Here is a 19,887-nt window from a genome sequence, read left to right on the forward strand (position 1 = left end):
TCATGAACCTATAAAAATTGTTTACATTACCGCCAATGTAAACAATTGTTATAAGTTCATGGAGAATGCATTGTTGTATACTGAGGAGTCAAAGAAGTCAATGTCCCTGCCTATCGTGCTTTACCAATATATTGAAGAGACAGAATTTGTGAACGAATATAGCAAGGTACAATGTGCCATAAACTTAATGGTAGATGAGACTCATTCTTACTATGGGGCTTAGGGGTTGAGAGAGATTAATAAGAACGGACGCTTAAAAAACCCAACAAAGACGGATCCAAAGGTAAGCAGCGGAGAGGGACTAGGAAGTAGAGTACGGCATTTTAGGCAGGATAAACAGTGCGAAAAAAGTACACAAGAATGAAACTCATGAATTAATAAGAATTTATCGGGGAGAGTACAATAACAGTTTTCTCTAGGGATATTTAAGGTTCTAGAGATCCCGGCTATTAGTGCCGAAGTATAATAATATCTTCCTAGTACTTAACACACATTGTCCCAAGCCTAAGGGACAATTCCCGAGGCAACTAATTGTACTATAACGGCTCCTGTCATTTGGGTCAAAAACAAATCCATCACCCCCACAAGAATTTTATTCAAATCAGACCTAGTTTTTCTCCTGGTCCCCAACTCCCTAGATATACACTGGAACAGTGTATTATAATATGTTTAGCAAGCCAATTACTTTTATTTATGTTTACATTAAAAACTGCAAGAAAATTTTCCCTACCTTCAAAATCATGAACACATTTTTATTAAAAAATGGTGTCATTTAATAAATTAAATCAGATCCTCTGTAATTAAAATGAAATCAGAATATTTTAAATCTATTATTTTAAATAAAGTACTCAGAGTTTGAGAGATATTTATTTTAGTATATAGATTATAAATCACTCTGCAAAACACGAAAACTTACAAACTGTTATTCTTAAAGGTGTAGAAACAGAATTATACAGGCAAAGGATTTTGTTAGCTGATGTTCACATTTTTTATATTCCTGTTGCAGAATAAAGCACTTAGGTTTACTTTTTTTTCTTCTTCCCAGGCATCACACTGAAATGCATAATTCTTAAAATAAATTTTAACACTTGTGGACATTTCATGATTAGCTATTTCTAGCTCAAATCAACAATTTAAATTACCCAAGTATCTCTTTTATTCTTCATATTTAATATGTTTTTAGGTTAATACAGCACAGCACTAAAATTAGACAACTGTTATCCTATCAAATGATTATGGTTTATTTCCTGGGAATGCTCTAAACTGTGTGCTTATCTCTGCAAGGAATTCAACTCCAAAGGCAATATTTCCCTGAGGATCTTTGGCTTGTTCACTATATTAGAGATGCCAAAACAGACAGACTCCGTTCTATCTCCTTCAACTATGTTCTCAGGAGATTCTGTAGAATATATGCTATATTAACGCACCATGCACCCCCTTACCTTCGCTAATTTATTAATTCATTTATTCTTCCCTAGAATACCTACTTATTGTGTGCTTGAAATGTATCAAACACTCCTGTACGTCCAGGGCATGCATATGTCCTGAGAGCTCCCGTGCCCCCTTCTGCGATGAGAAGACCTGGCGACAGGTCTATGAAATCTATGAAGCGAGCTCTTACCAGACACCAAATCTGCTGGCACCCAGATCTTAGACTTTCTAGCCTCTAAAACTGAGAAATAAATGTTGTTCAAGGCACCCAGTTATGGTATTTTGTGACAGCAGTCTAGATAGACTAAGACAAAAATAAAAACAGAGAATTCATTGCCAACAGACTTGTCCCATAAAAAATGTTAAAGTTCTTAGGGAGAACACGAATGATATAGGTCAGAAATCTGATCTTCATCAAGAAAGTGAGAGTGCTGAGGAATGAACAAAGGGATAAGTACATTCAGGTGGATTTCCCACTAAATTGACTGACTTTCTGGTAACACCAACTGTCTATTAATTACCATTTATGAAAATTGATTACAAATCCAATGTTATTAGTATGTTTCTGTCTTTAACAAATGGCGATATTCTGAGACCCAAATTATATTATCTCTGACCACCTTCCTCCTTCACTCCCTATTTTCTTCTTTATTTCCATCATATCCTTTCCCACTTTCCTTTCTCCTTCTTTATGATTTCTTCCTTTCCTGCTTTAATCAACAGACAGTTTTAAGGGGAAACTTTATTGGACAAGATTGACAGTCGGGGTTACAGAAATTTACAGAATTCCTTCCATACTGGCAACTTGGACACGTGATAACTTTGAAGAATCAATGTTTTCAAAGTTCATACCTTTGAAAAATGACATAGATTTACAAAATCAAGAAACCAAGCTAACTCCAAGCATGACGAAATGCCTACACATCATAATCAAATTGCTACACACCAAAGACAATGAGAAAAATATGTGACCGGAGAAAAAGGGGGCATTACATACCATGAGTGTTAGAGGACAATGGCTTGAACAACTTCCGACTTCCTTTCATAAGCTAGGGAGGCCAGAAAACAGAGGGGAATCTTTATAGTGCTGAAAGAAAAACAAAAACAAAATAAAAAACAACCCAAAATGACAGCAACAAAAAACAATTGTAATTTAGAATTCTATACAGTGAAACTATCTTTCAAACATGAAAGGGAAATAAAGACATTTTCAAATAAAATAAAACTAAGAGCATTTTTCCGTAACACATCTGCACTATAAGAAATGCTGCAGGAAGTTCTTCAGCTGAAGAAAACGGACTCCAGCTGGAGCACTGGAGTTCCAGAGAAGAATTAGAAATACCAAACATTTTAAATATGGGGGTAAATATCAGAGACTAAATTTTTTCAATGAGCCTGAAATAAAATAAGAATTATTCACAAATAAATTTAAATATATGTATATTAAAAGAATTATTTTAAAATACTGTAACAAAAATGCTATTTAAAGTAAAAGTTCAGTGGGTGGGCTGAATAGCAGAAAGGTGATTATAAAACAAGAGAGTCAGTGAACTTAAAGATTACTAGAGACCACTCAATCTGAAAAACAAAAAAAGTAAATTTTATATAATTAATGAAAGAGACTCTGTGACCTGGGGACAGTATCAAAAGGCCTAACATATAAATATATGTAATTTGATAAAGAAAATGTGAGATATATATATAGAATATTATCCAACCAGAAAAAAGTGAAGTATCAATGCATGCTTCAGTGTGGATGAACCTTGATATCATGACCCTAAGTGAAAGAAGCCAGACATAAGAGGCCACAAACGGTATGATTCCACTTATATGAAATATCCAAAATTGGTAAATCCACAGAGATAGAAAACAGATTGGTATTTGCCAGAGGCGCAGGAAGAAGGGATGGGAAATGGCTGCGAAATGGGTACAGAGTTTTCTTTTGGGTGAGCAATGTTTGGAACTTAAATATGGGTGCTGGTTGCAGAACAACGGTGTGGATGGACTAAATGCCACTGAGCTATACACTTCAAAATGGTCGATTAAAAAAACTATGGCAGGGGCGCCTGGGTGGCTCAGTTGTTAAGCCTCTGCCTTCAGCTCAGGGCGTGATCCCAGCGTTCTGGGATCAAGCCCCACATCAGGCTCCTCCCCTGGGAGCCTGTTCCTTCCTCTCCCATTCCCCCTGCCTGTGTTCCGTCTCTCGCTGGCTGTCTCTGTCAAATAAATAAATAAAATCTTTAAAAAAAAAACCCAAAACAAACAAACAAAAAACTATGGCAATATCATCAAAAATATAATAAAAAGGTTAAGGAAAAAGAGTAGTAGAGAATTATATCATATAGTTAATGCAAATTGTGTTATTTTTCTGGACTTTATGATTTTAATAGCTTAATTAAACGTGTGACTGGTTATCATTGTCTTCGTCCTAAATAAATCTCATGTTTGTTCCTAATTCTGTGTTTATAAATATGCATTCATACTTTGGGGGTTGTTTTCTTAAAAGAGGGCACTACAATGTGAAGAAACTTAAATATCCTCAAACTCCAACCACACTTGGGAGTAGGAGAAAGATAGAATGCATCTCCATGTTGCCATATCGGAAACAAGCCTCCCCATACAATAGGTGTGCATCAGGCCTCGAAGACAATGAGTTCTGGTAAGGCTGGAAGGAAAAAGAGTCCAGAGACTGTTAGAGCCGAGAAAAAAGAAAACAAAAAGAGAGAGTTTGCTAAATATTTGAGTCTACTGAGGGTATAGCTGCACTTGGGGAGGCTACCTGAACAGAGAATACTGAAGAGTACAAAAATAGCTATGCAATTTTTAACAATTGGGGTATAGTTGACGTACGATATTATATTAGTTTTAGGTGTTCAACATGGTAATTTGACACTGAGATGCATTACTAAATGCTTACCACAATAAGTGTAGTTACCATCTACTAGGCAATTATTTTAGAGAAAATGAAGCCCAGTGGAAACAGAACATTGTTAAATAAAGAAACTAAATATAGGCCAAGATTTGGCTCAGATCAAAGAAAATTTTACACTGTCAAAATAATGTAAATTAGTACAAAAATCCAACTGATAATTGCAATAAAATTATTTGCAAAATTATATTAAAATTAAATATTAAAAAAGAGATGAGTGTAGGAGGGATAGGAAATGTAAGAATTTCAAATGCTCATCTTCCATATTTAGGCTAGTAACTAATTTCTAACTCAAAATATTAAGAATTAGTAATATATAAAATAGAGCAAGCAAACCTGTAAACAGCTGAGGGCTGTGGAGAATAGGAGTGAAGGTGCATGAGGGCTGGAGCAGGAGGCTGCTAATTTTCATTAATAAAATTCTAACATGCTTGACATTTTGAACTTTGAATATTGTACCTCTTTTTAAGATTTTTATTTATTTATTTGTCAGAGAGAGGGGGAGAGAGAGAGGCAAGCAGAGGGAGAAGCAGGCTCCTCACTGAGAAAGGAGCCCGATGCAGGACTCGATCCCAGGACCCTGGAATCATGACCTGAGCTGAAGGTAGATGCTTAATTGACTGAGGCACCCAGGTGTCCCAAATATGTATACCTTTAATAAAATAATAATAAATTTACTGAATTAATATTCTGAGCAATAATGAAGTCATCTGGTACACACACAATTCCTTCGGGTCATAATGAGTGGTTTTGGGGGCACTTTGTAATTTGTTTCTTTAAGACAAGGCAAGGAACTAAAGAGGAATTGAAGATCATTTTATTCAATTGGTAGTGACCCTTGCTTTATGATATAAAACTTAGATTTTTTTCTCTCATATTTCTTCTTTTTTTAAGTTAAGACTTTTACTATTATTACTATTATTATTATTATTATTATTTTAGGGCAGGTTTAGGTTCACAGTAAAATCAAGAGGGAAGTACAAGGATTTCCCAAAACATTTTCATCCACACGTGCATAGTCTCCTCCAGTATCAACAACCCCCACCAGAGTGATCCATTTGTTACAACTAATGAACTTATGCTGACTCAGCATAATCACCCAGAGTCCATAGTTTACATTACAGTTCCCTCCTGATGTACACTCTTTGGTTTCGGACAAATGTATGACATGTATCCATCATTACGGTATCACAGAGAGAATTTTTGTTGTCCTACAAATCCTATTTACATCTATTCATTCCTAACCCCTTTCTCTAACTCTTGGCAACCACTGGTCTTTTTACTATTCCCATAATTTTGCCTATCCAGAGTATCATATAGTTGGAATCATACAGTATGTACATTTTCATATTGGCTTCTTTCACTTAGTAATATGCATTTAAGATTTCCCCCGTGTCTTTTCATCGCTTGATAACTCATTGTTTTTTAACAGATATTTTTCTCATTTTAAAATATTTTATCTCATATTCAAATGCTTCCAGAGTTGCATAAGTTTGAATTATTAGTTTTCAGTGTCGATCTAAAAATTGGGAAGGATTATATCAGAATATTTTTATATAGATGACACCCTGAATTGAATATTTAAAAAATTAGCTCATCTTTATTCCCTCTCTCCACCAAATTTCTTCCAGGCTCATTTCCCAGGCTTTCTCTTATTATGCTACAACTTACTTAAAGACATTCTCTATTTCTTATTTCATCATGCTCAAAATTTCAGAATAACCATCAATCGATCTCATATCTAAATAACTCAATTTTTAAATTATTCAACACATTCAATTTCTAGTTATTTTGAGGGATACCCCAGATCCTAAGTCTATAGGGATGAAGTAATATAGCAGACAACTCTCTTCTCTGAAATGACTTAGAATTATCTAGGAGAACAGATGGATAAAAGAGAGAGTGAAAGAGAGAAGAAAGATATGTAAAAATTAATATTGATAGTGTTGTAAAGAACAAAAGACTGAGATAAAGACTATAAAGAAGGGAAAGGTCTCCTCACATATGGTCTTTTTTGAAAAATGACTTTGTGGAGATGACATTTAATTAGAGGCTTAGAATTTGGAGGTAGAGTGAGAGCATAGGTAGCGATAGAGGTGAAAAAGAGCTTGAGGAATGGAAAGAGAGTCAGTGTTACAACCGGTAACAGCAAATAAGGAAAGAGTGGAAGAGGATGAAGATGGGTGGAGGGGAACTATGCCAAGGATTCTTCCTGGCCACTCATTGTCTGCAATTCAATTAGGTTTTAGGGCATAATTTTAGCAAAGAAGTAGCATAACCTGAGTTAAATTTTAGAGAACACACTTTTATCTTCCTTACAGAAAATAGATTGGGTGAGGGAAGGAAGCAAAGATAATTTGAAGGCTTGCACAGGCTACTATTTAGAGGTGGAAGGCAGTGGTAGACTGGACAGAATGTTAGCAGCTGTAGCAGACACTATGTCTAATCACAAAATATTTCTTGCTGGACACACATCAAGACTAGACATCCTGGACATTTTGCATTTTGGTGTGTCTGTATAACGGGGTTCTTATAAATGGAAACTGAATGGAAATTAAGAAAATGACTTCCAGGCTTAGCAATAAAAATCTCCCACGTATTCACCAGTCTCTCTTCCTCTGTCTGCTGGCTGACTGTAGATAGATGTTGAAGAGGGCAGAGCCTTACAAGTCAATCTCTGAGTGATGGCGCAGAGTAGAGGAGGCACATCCCACCCTATAAAAAAACAAAATCTCTGCCATTTTTGCTGCATGTTTGACTTTAAATTTTCAGGAAATAACTTTCCATTGTATTAAATCTGGCAAAAAAAAAAAATCTGGTTCATTGAAAGTAGGAACAGTGGCTAAGCCTTGAGAGGGATAATGACCAGAAGAGGAACAAGGGAGGATTCTGTAGTTCTGGTAACATTCTGTTTCTTTAACTGAGCACTGCTTATGTGGGTATGTCGAGTTTGTGAAAAGTAACCAAGTTATACACTATGATAACTGCACATTCTGTACATACATTTCTACTTCATTGAAATAACTTTAAATATCTAACATGTACATTGCAATGATCTTACAGTTTATCTGTTATAGCAGATAGTACTAGCTTAAGTACTTAGCAGTAGAAATAAAGACAGGTAAAATGAATCGAAATAAAATTTGATGTAGCATCAACCAAATTTCCCGCAGACTGGATGTAGACATTTAGAGAGCAGGTGTAAACATTAGACTCCTATCATCTGTCTTGAGAAACTCACTTCCCTTCAGTCTAGATCTCTATGACTTTGATCCTTCCATGGTAATGTCACACACTTAATATTTCTGTTGTCAATGATGACATGTCTTGGCTTTCAGATCCTAAAACGAATTAAGTTCTTAAAGCTGCCCCTCAAGAGGATGGCCTTGAGTGCTTAACTTAGGAAACTATAATATAAGCCCCTTATTGAATCAGGATTGAAACTTTTGGTAATAATCCCCTTAAAGTCTTTTCTCCATATGGACTGGGGAGCTTCATTTTTTCTTGTGTGGAATGTATATCTGTTATGCATATGTAAGCTGTAAGTTCCAAAAACTCCTTATGCCTTACAACATATAGCTGCCTCAAAAAGAAGATTCTTTCTTGTTTTTACCTTGAGTTTATGGATTATAGAGTTTTCTGCACTTAATAAATAATTCATGTATTTTTAACATAGGTGTACAATGGTCTCCTGGGAAGTGCTTCCATCTTTTAAAAATTGTCTTGTTAGTTAATCCTCTTGAGATCAATGGCAGAGTACAGAAAAATGATTATAGTTCTTGCAACCTTAAAACTGCAGAAGAAGCAATTGTGCTTCTCCTGTAGGCCAGACACATCTCAAAGTAAGCAATGAGACTGAAATCTTTTTTTTACCTCTCCATTCTAAGTTTTTTTTTTAAGAATAATATTTATTTCATATGTAATACAAAACATGTCCTCCAAGTTTAATATAACATAAGTCAGAGATATGGCTCTTTAAAGAAAATAATAAGAAATGAAATTAGAGAAGTTTCTTGTCATGACGAAATTTTTGAGCTCACGCATGTTGAGTGTGAGATGCTGGGGTTAATGTATTTTGGCTGAGAAGGCAAAGATAAAAGTGTGTTAAAGTAATATAAAAAATATGATGGATATGCAACATTCAGAAATTGCCTCTGTTCTGGGACTCAAACCAAAAGAAGACAGTTGTGAATGAAGTTGCTAAAGACAGTAAGGTTTGGGAATTTTTAAAAAATTTAGTCATATTAACTTCATTGCATGAAGCGGGACAAAAACTTTGATTCATTTGTAAGCCATTAAAATTTATGGCATGAAGTTAGAACTTTTTTTTTTTTACAACTCAGTTGAGTTGTCTTAATAAGGAATCTTTGAACCTTCATTTTGTAGGAATCAGACTTTGAATAGGTATCCTTCATAGCTTTCAAATGAATCTCAGAAATGTATTTTATTAAACGAATGCGTTGTTTTCCTCAGATAATTATAATTACGTATGCCTTTAGTATACAATGTCAATGTGAATATTATAAAAATACAACACTGAAAAAATGAATTAGTACTAAACTTGAGAAATTTCCTCTTGTTGCATTCAATAGAATTTAAACATTTCATGAAATACCCGGTTTTCATATCCCAAAAGAATCTCCTCTCCCTTATGGATTAATTGCCAAAGTAGTTACAGAAGTCCCTGGCTTATAAAAATTGTCAGAAACAATGACTATTTTACTGCCATTCAGCAAGTATTTTATTTGGAGTTAAAAGAAAATAATGATGTCAAGTAGTTTACAATAGTTTTTTTTTTTTTTGCAATTTTGTAATTTAAGTATAGCCTGGGAGTATGCATGTATGAATTCACTTTTAACATTATAAGTTGGCACCCTGTATAATTCATCTTTTGCTGACTGATGTTTTCTTGTGCATTTGACCTTAAAAAATAGACCAACCTTAAAAAAGGAAAATAGACCAAACTTGGATTTTAAAAATCTGATTACTGAGTATATATGGTCCCTTAATTGCCAGAATGTAGACATTTTTAGAAAAAGGGTATATTAAGGCGTCAGGGGAAAGAGAGGAAAAAACATAAGAAAGGAATGAAGTAAAAGAGGGGAAAAAAGGAAAAAAAATCTTAGTCATATTGTAATTATTTATAACCATTGGAAATATCTGTACATTTTTTAACACCTGAACTGGACTGTATGAAATGTAATAGGTTTAAACTGCAATGTAACATATGACATGATATTCTTCCTAAGGAAAATATGGTCGTGCTTTAGAAAAATTTGGCGATAGACTTTTGAGATGATAAACATGAGGATGTAAGCATGGTCTGGGAAAAGACAGAAAAGAAGAATAAAAAATGAGAAGGTTAACATAATCCTGAATTTTAAGGTGCTAAGCATAAAACAAGAGAGTAAGAGAAGAGAAGGAGGAGGACATGAGTAAGGGAGAAAAGGCTACTATGGTAACAGAGGGAGCCATGCAAAGCAATGAAACTAAGACACACTACCAGGCATGAGTAGATAACATCTTTTTAAAATGGCTTTGTTTTCTAGAACCTCCTTTGTTACTGCAAAAACTGAATAAAGAATGCTAAACAACACAGTCATCATGCATGAGGATACACTTCCTATCTGCTTGGGTCCATATCAGAGGAAAGAGAATAACCAGGGTGAGTGAGACAAACGTACACCCAAGTCTTCAGGAAAAAGGGGAAAGCAGACCTAACGTGGTCATGAGGATTTCAATCCTGAGGAGTTTTCAGAAGTTTGGTGAAAGTACTGAATCCCCACTGTACACGGGCCTCAGACGTTTAGGTCAAGTTTATGTTTTTTAAAAGGCCAAGAGTCCTCAGCTGAAATCTGACTTACAGAATACTATCATAAGGAGTAATAAACAGAGAAAGAGATACATTTAGCAAAGGGGAATTGAGTCACCTGATGGTGGAAAATAACTTAGTGCAAACTAAATAGATTGGAGAAAATTGCAACTACAGATGATGCAAGTTAAAATATTATGACAATTTTTCTGTTTTTTTCTTTGTTTCTATTTTTATATGAATTTATAGGCCATATATTATCCTTTTGGAATGCCTGAATTTATGACACTTGAGAAATGAAAGTCCTAGAGTTGCACTGAGTTAGTGAGATTTTGAGTACAAATTAGAGGAGTGAATTTTGAGAGGCCGTTACTGCTGACTAGCAGAATACTGAAGGAGGTTGGGTGTCGAGAACAGCACGTATATGGACAATCTCGAACTAATAGGTATCTCATGCAGGCTTATACCCTTTACTTCTCATTTTTTCTTATTTTTTTTACTTTTTTATTATTATTCTGGTAGAAGTCAGCCATGAGAAACCACTCCACAGTAACAACCTTTATTCTTCTTGGACTGACCGATAACCCACATTTACAAGTGGTTGTTTTTCTTCTCCTTTTTTTCACCTACATGTTGAGTGTCAGTGGGAATCTAACCATAATCACCCTCACCCTCCTGGACGCGCATCTAAAGACACCCATGTATTTCTTCCTCCGAAGTTTCTCGTTTTTAGAAATCTCATTCACAACTGTCTGCATCCCCAGATTTCTTGTCAGTATGGCGACAGGTGATAAGACCATTTCTTACAACGGTTGTGCAACACAGCTGTTTTTTACTATTGTCTTGGGTTCAATTGAATTTTTTCTTCTGGCTGCCATGTCTTATGACTGCTATGTGACCATCTGCAAACCCCTGCATTACCTGACCATCATGAGTGACAGAGTCTGCAACTTGTTGGTCTTTGCTTCATGGTTGGCTGGTTTTATAGTAATTGTTCCACCACTCCTTGTGGGTCTCCAGCTAGATTTCTGTGCAGCCAACACTATAGACCATTTCTTCTGTGATTTTTCTCCTATATTACAGCTCTCTTGCACAGACACAGATGTAGTAGACTTAATGACATTTCTCTCAGCCATTTTGATCCTCCTGGTTACACTGGTATTAGTGGTTCTCTCCTATGCAAACATCATCAGGACTATCCTGAAGATACCTTCTTCTCAACAGAGGAAGAAAGCCTTTTCTACATGTTCTTCTCACATGGTGGTTGTGTCCATTTCGTATGGCAGCTGCATCTTCATGTATGTGAAACCCTCTGCTAAGGACAGAGTGTCTTTAAATAAAGGGATAGCCCTGCTCAGTACCTCTGTTGCCCCCATGTTGAATCCCTTCATTTACACACTGAGAAACAAACAAGTGCAAGATGCTTTTAAGCACATGATCAAAAAGATTGAGATTTTCTCAGCAAAGTGAACCATTTTAGTGATATTACTGAGGCTATGAGTGAAATAATTCAAGAAGGGTATAGTGTTTCACAGAACTCTTCAATGCTTGTATTCAAAATAATATTAACTATTTTTCTTGACATAATTTTCATGGTAGCCTGACTAATCTCCAAAGCCTAATTCTCTCCCTTACCTGTCCGGTTTTTGGGCTAATATAATTTCCTTTTTATTTGGTGCTTTTATCTCTTTCCTTTAAAAATCTCTCAGAGGAAGACAAAACTAGACTTTAATTTCTCCATGTTCCTTTCCACTGTTCTGGAGCTCAGAGAGTCAGTTTTACATATATTCTATATAGAGTTAATGCACCACCTAGATTTGTAAAACTTAGCTGAAAAGCACATATTTCTAGAAACCCACAAATTGTTACTGACTCAAGGCAAAATAAAAAATTGGAATTGACATCTAACTATTATAGAAATTGAATCACTAATCACCATGTCTTTAGATAATATGGAATTTTTTTGTTTCTATAAATAGAGGTCATGACAATCATTTCAAACATTTTCTAAATTTCTTTTGCTTATTATTATTATTCTTTATCATATACTCTACCAGTAAAAAAATTAAACACAAACAAAAACACTTGAATTTCACAGTGTATGTATATTTGTTTATAAATTATATATTCACTATAGTATAGAATAAACATATTAATAGAAAAATAGAAATTAAGCACGGACATTAGGAAAAAGAATCAATATATTTCATAACACAACTTTATGATATAAATTAATTTTAATATTAATGGTACAACTATTAGATTCAATTTGATGAAACATATATTATTATTTTTGCAAATATACGTTTATTATGTGATAAATTATATGAAGGTCTTATTCTAAGCCTATCTGATATTGGTACTTAGAAGGGTCTTCGTAGTTCAAAACCAATGTTTCCCAATGCATGCTGATCACATCAAAAGAAGTGAAAGTCACAATAGTTATTCTTCTGTCCTATTTGAATTTGTTTTTGATATTGAATTACTACTACTCTGCTCTATTGCTAATGTGCTGCCTAAACTTTTACTTTTATATAAATATTTTTAAAGTGCACAAAGTCTTTATTTGGAATATTTTAATAGACAATATAATAATTCTAAGTTTTCCAAATGGGTGGATGAGCATTTTCATAATTATTGACCTTATATAATCTTCAGTAACAAAAACCAAGGCAATAATTTCAAACGACCAATTCTAAATTTCTTTGGCTTATTACAGCTCTCTTTTGAAAACTGGTTACTTTTTCATAGACTGTTAAAATACAAGGCATGAAGGAGCACACATGATATGATGAGCCCTGGGTGTTTTATGCAATGGATGAATCATTGAACCCTACATCAGAAACTGATGATGTACTATATGTTGGCTAATTGAATTTAAATTAAAAAAATAAATAAAATACCATGTATTTTGGAACAGAATGGTAGAGCAATGTCTTCATGAAAGCATACTATTGATGGGTATTTGTTATCATACAAAAGAGAAAATTGGAATATGTCTATTTGTAAAATAAAATTGTATATTTCTCTTAATGTGTACTTAAAAAATACTTCACCTGAGAAGTTCTGATTCTCTGATACATTTTTAAAAAAGAAATCTTAACTTACCATTATATGCTTCCTCCATTCTCCTATCCTCCCTCCTCCCTCGACCCCTTCCTCCTTCGTCTTCTGACCCTTCAAATGTAAAAACCATTCTTAAATGAAGGCTGTACAAAAGCAGCCTGTGGGCTTGTTCTGCAGATTTTGGTTTGCTTGTCTATGGTCTAAATTATAGCAGAAGGCCAGAGATGGCCCTACAGCCAGAATGAAGGTCTGCTTTCTTATCTGTTTCAACCCACCTGTTATGTTCTATTAGTCCATAAAAGCACATTCAAAATTCAGTAACTCAGTCTTTAGTGCCAATATTGTTTTGATTTAAATCAATAAATGAGCCATAACTTAAAACACAGTTGCAATTGGTGTTACCCTTAATTCAGCCTGTGAATCTACTGTCACCCTCTAAAATTCATCTGGGGTAGGGCAGGCAAATATTTGAATTAAAGGGTATGTGGAATGGATCACCATTCCTGCATCATTTTTTAAGGTATCTGATGGTAGTACCAAGTACTGCAGCTTTGCCCGGGAAAGAGGCTTTGATTTATTATTTGTTAATGAGGGTGAACTCCATGGTTTTCTGCTTGGTCCTGAGTATATCTGTTTTAACAGTCTATTCAGGATGATTTTTCACCTGCAGTAGAATCACTGTAAACCAGACTAAGACATAACTGCCACTTATCAACAAAACTTTCTCCACCCCCGTTATCTTCCACTCTAGTAAGTGTATACCCTGACATTCTATCATCATTATAATTAAGATTAGCTCAGAGATGAGGTGAAACAATCCAGGAGAGTTCCAGATTTCACCCTCTTCAGTGGACTGTTTGCCTGACAGAACGATATATATCCTTTCAGGAAACCTGGAGGGAGAGTAAGACATTAATATCAATGCATGGCTCCTCTTCAAGGATAACTTCCTTCATGGGTTCTGGCTCTATGAACTCACTAAAGTCTTTAATTGGATAAGGAGCTCTAATACCAACCATCAGATGGCTGTACCATCCCTCCTTTCTCTCAACCTAGTGTTCTTTCAATTATATAGGTCAAATAGGAACCTAATGGATTGTCTATTTTAGCCTTAGGAGCGGCATGATGTCTTTTTCATGCTAACGCATATCATGCAATTTTGATAACCACTCTAACTTTACCAACTACTAAGGATCCACGCCCATCTTGCCAATGTCAGCTAAGTACTATGACATAGACTCTGCCTTCCCACGGTCCCATCATTTCCAGTGAACGAGGAAGCTCATTTTAATGACATTATCTCCCACTTCCATTTCAGACCAGCAATTACAATACCTTTCAATGCTGTTACTATCCCCCCATGAATCAATACCTTGTACAAAGAATTTTCTTCTGGATCTTCACCAGTCACAGAGTTAAGGGTTATATAAGCGGATTGCACATTAAAAAACTGTTCCATATTGCTGTCATTCTACATCTTTGGATTTAAATTTTTCTAATATTTCAACATTAATCAGGATAAATCATTCACAAATCCAAGTTGTTATCTAATTGAACAAAAATTGATAGCCATCATCAGAAGCTTGAACTCTTCCATTAAATCCACAATCACAACTCAGGTCTCATTCTGACCCATGATGTGCTTGTAAACTAGCTTTCTGAAAGTAAAAGCCTAATTTATAGCAAAAAAAAAAAATCAATCATTAAAAATATATCAATAAATTCACCCTTAGATAGAATTATATTTACTTTCTCTCTGGTATATCACCCTTAGAATCTATTGTCACATATATTCCCCCAGACTTTTGTCAATGTAAGTTGGTGAATTATTGCTATGGTCTTAATGTGTGCCCCGAAATTCGTATGTTGAAATTTTAACCTCCAAAGACGATGGTTTTAGTAAATAGTGCCTTTGGAAGGTGGTTAGGTTATGAGGGTTGAGCCCACTAACAGGATTAGTGCTTTTATAGAAATAACCCCAGAGAATTCTGTCTCCCTCTTTCCTCCACATAAGCCTAAAATGAGAACACAGCAAACTGGAAGAAGACCCTTACCTGATCCCAGTTTTCCGTGCTCCAGAACCGTGTGAAATATATTTCTTTGTTATATGACAAACTGTCTTCTGATATTTGTTATAGTAACCCGAATGGACTAGAACAATTACTACAATACTTTTTGGTAGGTAAGTTTTCTCTTGAGGTTCGAATGTTAGCCTCTCTACCACACTAGGCACGACTGTTTTGGTAGACTTGGTTCAAGAGGACACCTGGAATTCACTTTAAAGTTGGCTATCAGCTCTCTGGTCATTAGTATTTTAAATAAAGCAGCATCAAAGTTGTGCATAAGACATGAGGGGAAAGAAGAGGATAGCTTTTCCTGGCAGTGAATTCATGTGATTTCCATTTGGGACAATCAAAATATATCAAATATCCCAATGTACTCATTCTGATTTTCTCCTAACCCTGCCCCCTTAGTTCCAATCTATGAACTTTCACAAAAGATATCTGGTAAGGGTATAATTTCAACTGATGTTGCTATTTTTAACTCACTGCAAGATCAGAACCTATCTCTGGTGCCTATAACTAATAATGCTTTATGGCATACTTGAAAGTTTCTAAGAGAGTAAATCTTAAAAGGTCTCATCAAAAGAAAAAAATGTAACCATGTAGGGTGACAGATGGTAACTAGACTTATTGTGGTGCTGATTTTGCAGTGTATATAAATATCAAATCATGATGTTGTACACCTGAAACCACTAGTGTTACATGTCAATAACTCCTCTACTGAAAAAAAAAAAAAGATCAGAGTCTACCTTTGCTTTCTGCAACAACTGACATAAGGCTCTAAGAAATAATAAATTTCTTTAGGGTAGTCATGGGGAACTCCATGGTTTGCTGACTATAAAACAAGCTAAGAATTTAAAGCCACAAACTTGTCATTTTCTTTCTCTCTATATAGTTAGAAATAACTTTCCTGCCCTACAGCACTATAGAGACTATATTTCATGTGCTATCATTTTGCTCTGTATCATCTTCAGGTACTTTGAAAAAGATATCCTTTAATGCAAGCTTTTTCTTTCTTTCTTTCTTTCTTTCTTTCTTTCTTTCTTTCTTTCTTTCTTTCTTTCTTTCTTCTTTCTTTCTTTCTTTCTTTCTTTCTTTCTTTCTTTCTTACTTTTTTTTGAAAATTTTATTTATTTATTTGAGAGAGAGAGAAAGCACAGGCAGGGGGAGGGGGAGACGGAGAGGTAGAAGCAGACTCCCAGCTGAGCAGGGAGCCTGATGCAAGGCTCGATCCCAGGACCCTGGGTTCGTGACCTGAGCTAAAGGCAGACGCTTAACCAACGGAGCCACCCAGGTGCCCCAATACATGCTACTTTCTAAGTGATCATCTAAGTAACTCCTCAATACTTGATGCCATCTATTCTTGATATCTTCTTATGGTCATAGCACTGTCTTCAAACACTTCAAGGTCATAATTCAAAAAACCCTCCTTAAAAGGGTATTTCATGCAACTGCCTGTGCAGTCATGACTGTTGAGGGCCAATTTTCCATAGACTTTCTACATATCTTGTATTAGCTCTTGCTCTAGGTTACCTTTACAATTGTTTTTATATCATTCAGCCATAGAAATAGAGATAATTTCTCCTTCAAGGCAAGAAGGCAGATTTCTTCCTGAATAAAATTATGATAATGTCCTGTACTGTGGCACGATTGGGTGGGTTTGCTGGTAGCCTCTTTAAAATAGAGGGATTTTCCTAAGCTCAGGGTTTCTCAGTTGTGACACGTCCATGTGAGTCCTCTCTCCATAGACCTTGGTGGGGATTGGGAGGGAAGGAGAACTGTGGCAAACATGAGGTTTTTGCCACTGGCTATGCTGTGAGTAGTAATGCCTATTGTCTCTGATTCAGGAGTCTTGTGCTTTCTGCCAGAATCTATGAAACTGTGGCTGGCTGACCTATTATATCCTTCCCAGGTCTTGAAAGTTTTGTTGAAGAAGATAAATTGCTGGAAGAGATATAGCTTTCTGGAAGAGGAGGGGACAGGGGTCTTCCATGGGCAAGATTAGGAATATGAAAGATTCCTCATCCAATTGTAGATGTTCTTGCATAGGTGGTAAGGAAAGAGGTATGAGTCCCTAACCCTCCTACCTGTTAACGAGCCTGAGGGTCAGGAGGTAGGATTGAAACTAGCTACGATTAAGTGAAATTCAGCAGACTTAAAAGGCTATAAAGTGTATGATGATTGAGCTTATATGTTATTCTGGAAGAGGCAAACTTATAGAGAAAGTAAACAGACCAGTGATTGCCAGGACTTGGGAGCTGGAGGGCTGAGCAGTTGAAGCACAGTTGATCTTTTTAGGGTAGTAAAGCGATTGCATATGACACTATAAAGATGGGTATATCACTCTACAGTTGTCAAAACAAGTAGAAAGAATGTTGCAACACAAAGAATAACTCTAATTTGTGCAAATTAAAAATAAGTAAAAAAATCCAGGACCTTAAAATGGAACGCAGAAGGACTAACGATGATATGAATGTATGAAACAACTTCACTGAGGGGAACAGAGGAAATGTATTAACCTGTGTGTGGAAATGAGTGGATTAGTAAGACTCAAGTCATAAGCCCTGTACTCTAGTTGATAAAGTTGCTTCCTACTAAACATTTTTATTGGAATGGAATAATCAAGTCATCAGCACATGGTGGGAGCAATTGTTTCACTGTTGGAGTGATACATATAAGCAGGAGGACAAAGGTAGAATGGTTCATGTGATATTGGGTTAATGTTGAAGATATTAGTATGAATTCATGAGTATCTTAAAAAAGATACAGAAGGATACATATGCAAATGCATACTTGTGTTAATAGATCTTGGTAGGTATTCCCTTGTTCTGTCCACTGAGGGTATCCAGAAGAGACGCCCAGGACAAATTCCACTAACGTGAGATTCTAGAAAATGCCTGACAAGTACTTCTCAAAACTGTCTAGGTTATCAAAATAAGAAATGTCAAAGAAACTCTCACAGTCCACAGGAACGTAAGAGTACAAGTTTAATAAATTTAATGATATCACCCAATACATGTTATATCATTGCTTTAACAAACTCAAATCAGTTTGGTTTGTACACATTCTGGGTGGTAACATGGCCACAAGGGGTCTAGTACAGTCAAGCTTAATACTGGATAAATTTTATAAATTTTATAAAATTGTCCTTATCCCTCATGCACCTCACCCTTCTAGATGAAAGGTGTGAGTGTGAGTAGGGGATAACTGGAAACCAGATGAAATTACAGCTCTGGAATGGACTACTCAGATTTTGTGGAAGTGGAGAGAGAGAGAAAACCTGGTATCAGGCAAGAGGACACCTTAGACCTCAGAAGACTATTGATGATCTTTGTCACTAAGAACTGCCCTTGGAGCCTTCCTCCAGAAGACAAATACTCCAGTGCAAGAGCTTTAAATTTACTTGACTGTTAGGTATGCCATCCTCCTGTTCCATCCATAATCACATCTTCTTTATCCGTTCATCTACCAGTGGGTAACTTGGGTTGTGCTGCTTCCATAATTTGGTATGGTAAAAAGTGCTGCAGTGAACATAGGGGTACAAATATCCTTCCAAATTAGTGTTTTCATATTCTTTTAGTAAGTACCCAGTAGTGGAATTCCTGGATCATATGGTGGTTCTATTTTTAATTTTTTGTGGAATCTCCATAGTGTTTTCCACAGTGGCTGCACTGGTTTACATTCCCACTGACAGTGTACATGGTTTCCTTTTTCTCCACATCCTCACCAATATGTGTTCTTTCTTGTGCGTGTGTGGGTTTTTTTTTTTTTTTTTTGTCAGACAAAACACTTCCAAATGTCTTCCTCACTCCTATTTTAAGTCATATAGTGGAGCAGACAAATGTCATATGGCTGATGGCTTGAACAAACAGGACAGATTGGATTAAATGTACTTAAGCAGTCCCTCAGAAAACAAGTTATTGAACTGGGAGCCCTAAATCTTACCAGCCAGATGAAAGCTATGTTGGAGGTGTTACTAACCTGTAATCTGAATGATGAGGCTGCTAATCTCCAAAATTGTAAACTCTTTCTAGGAGACCTCAGGCACTCTTGGGTTTGACCTTGTGTGAGGGCTGGTCATTGGCTTGCATCCCTTTGGAGAACACTGTGACTGACATCTTGGGAGTGATGAAAGAGACCTGCAGATTGATCAGAGAGGTCAACAGAGGACCATACTTAGGTGAATTTGCAGCAGAAGCTGGGTTGGTTTAGAAAAGAGGGGTGGATTTGGTGGGAGGAAATTCTGAAACATTTCTACATGTTGTGGTAGCTTTTGTTCTGGACTCTCTATTCAAGAATATTTTTATAACAGATTTGGCAGAGTTTTCCCCTTAGCAGTATATTAAAGATACTGTTTTCCCATTCAGTTTCCCCTCCCTTTCCCTGTGGTCCTCCATGCTATTCCTTATGTTCCACATATGAGTGAAACCATCTGGCTATTGTCTTTCTCAGCTTGGCTTATTTCACTTAGAATAATTCCCTCCAGTTCCGTCCATATCATTGCACATGGTGGATATTCATCCTTTCTGAGAGCTGAGTAATATTCTATTGTATATATGGACCACATCTTTATCTATTCATCTGTT

General features: G+C 35.8%; 1 protein-coding gene across 1 annotated transcript; it reads left to right on the forward strand.

Moving 5' to 3' along the window:
* Window positions 1-10,703: 10,703 nt before the first annotated feature.
* LOC123797164 (olfactory receptor 6C74) lies at window positions 10,704-11,642 on the forward strand. Its single transcript, XM_045804927.2, has one exon. The coding sequence runs from the start codon at window positions 10,704-10,706 to the stop codon at window positions 11,640-11,642; it is 939 nt and encodes a 312-aa protein (XP_045660883.2).
* The last annotated feature ends 8,245 nt before the right edge of the window (window positions 11,643-19,887 follow it).

The sequence above is a fragment of the Ursus americanus genome, chromosome 25, assembly GCF_024610735.1.
Source record: "Ursus americanus isolate L20-20 chromosome 25, mUrsAme1.1.p, whole genome shotgun sequence".
Taxonomy (NCBI): domain Eukaryota; kingdom Metazoa; phylum Chordata; class Mammalia; order Carnivora; family Ursidae; genus Ursus; species Ursus americanus.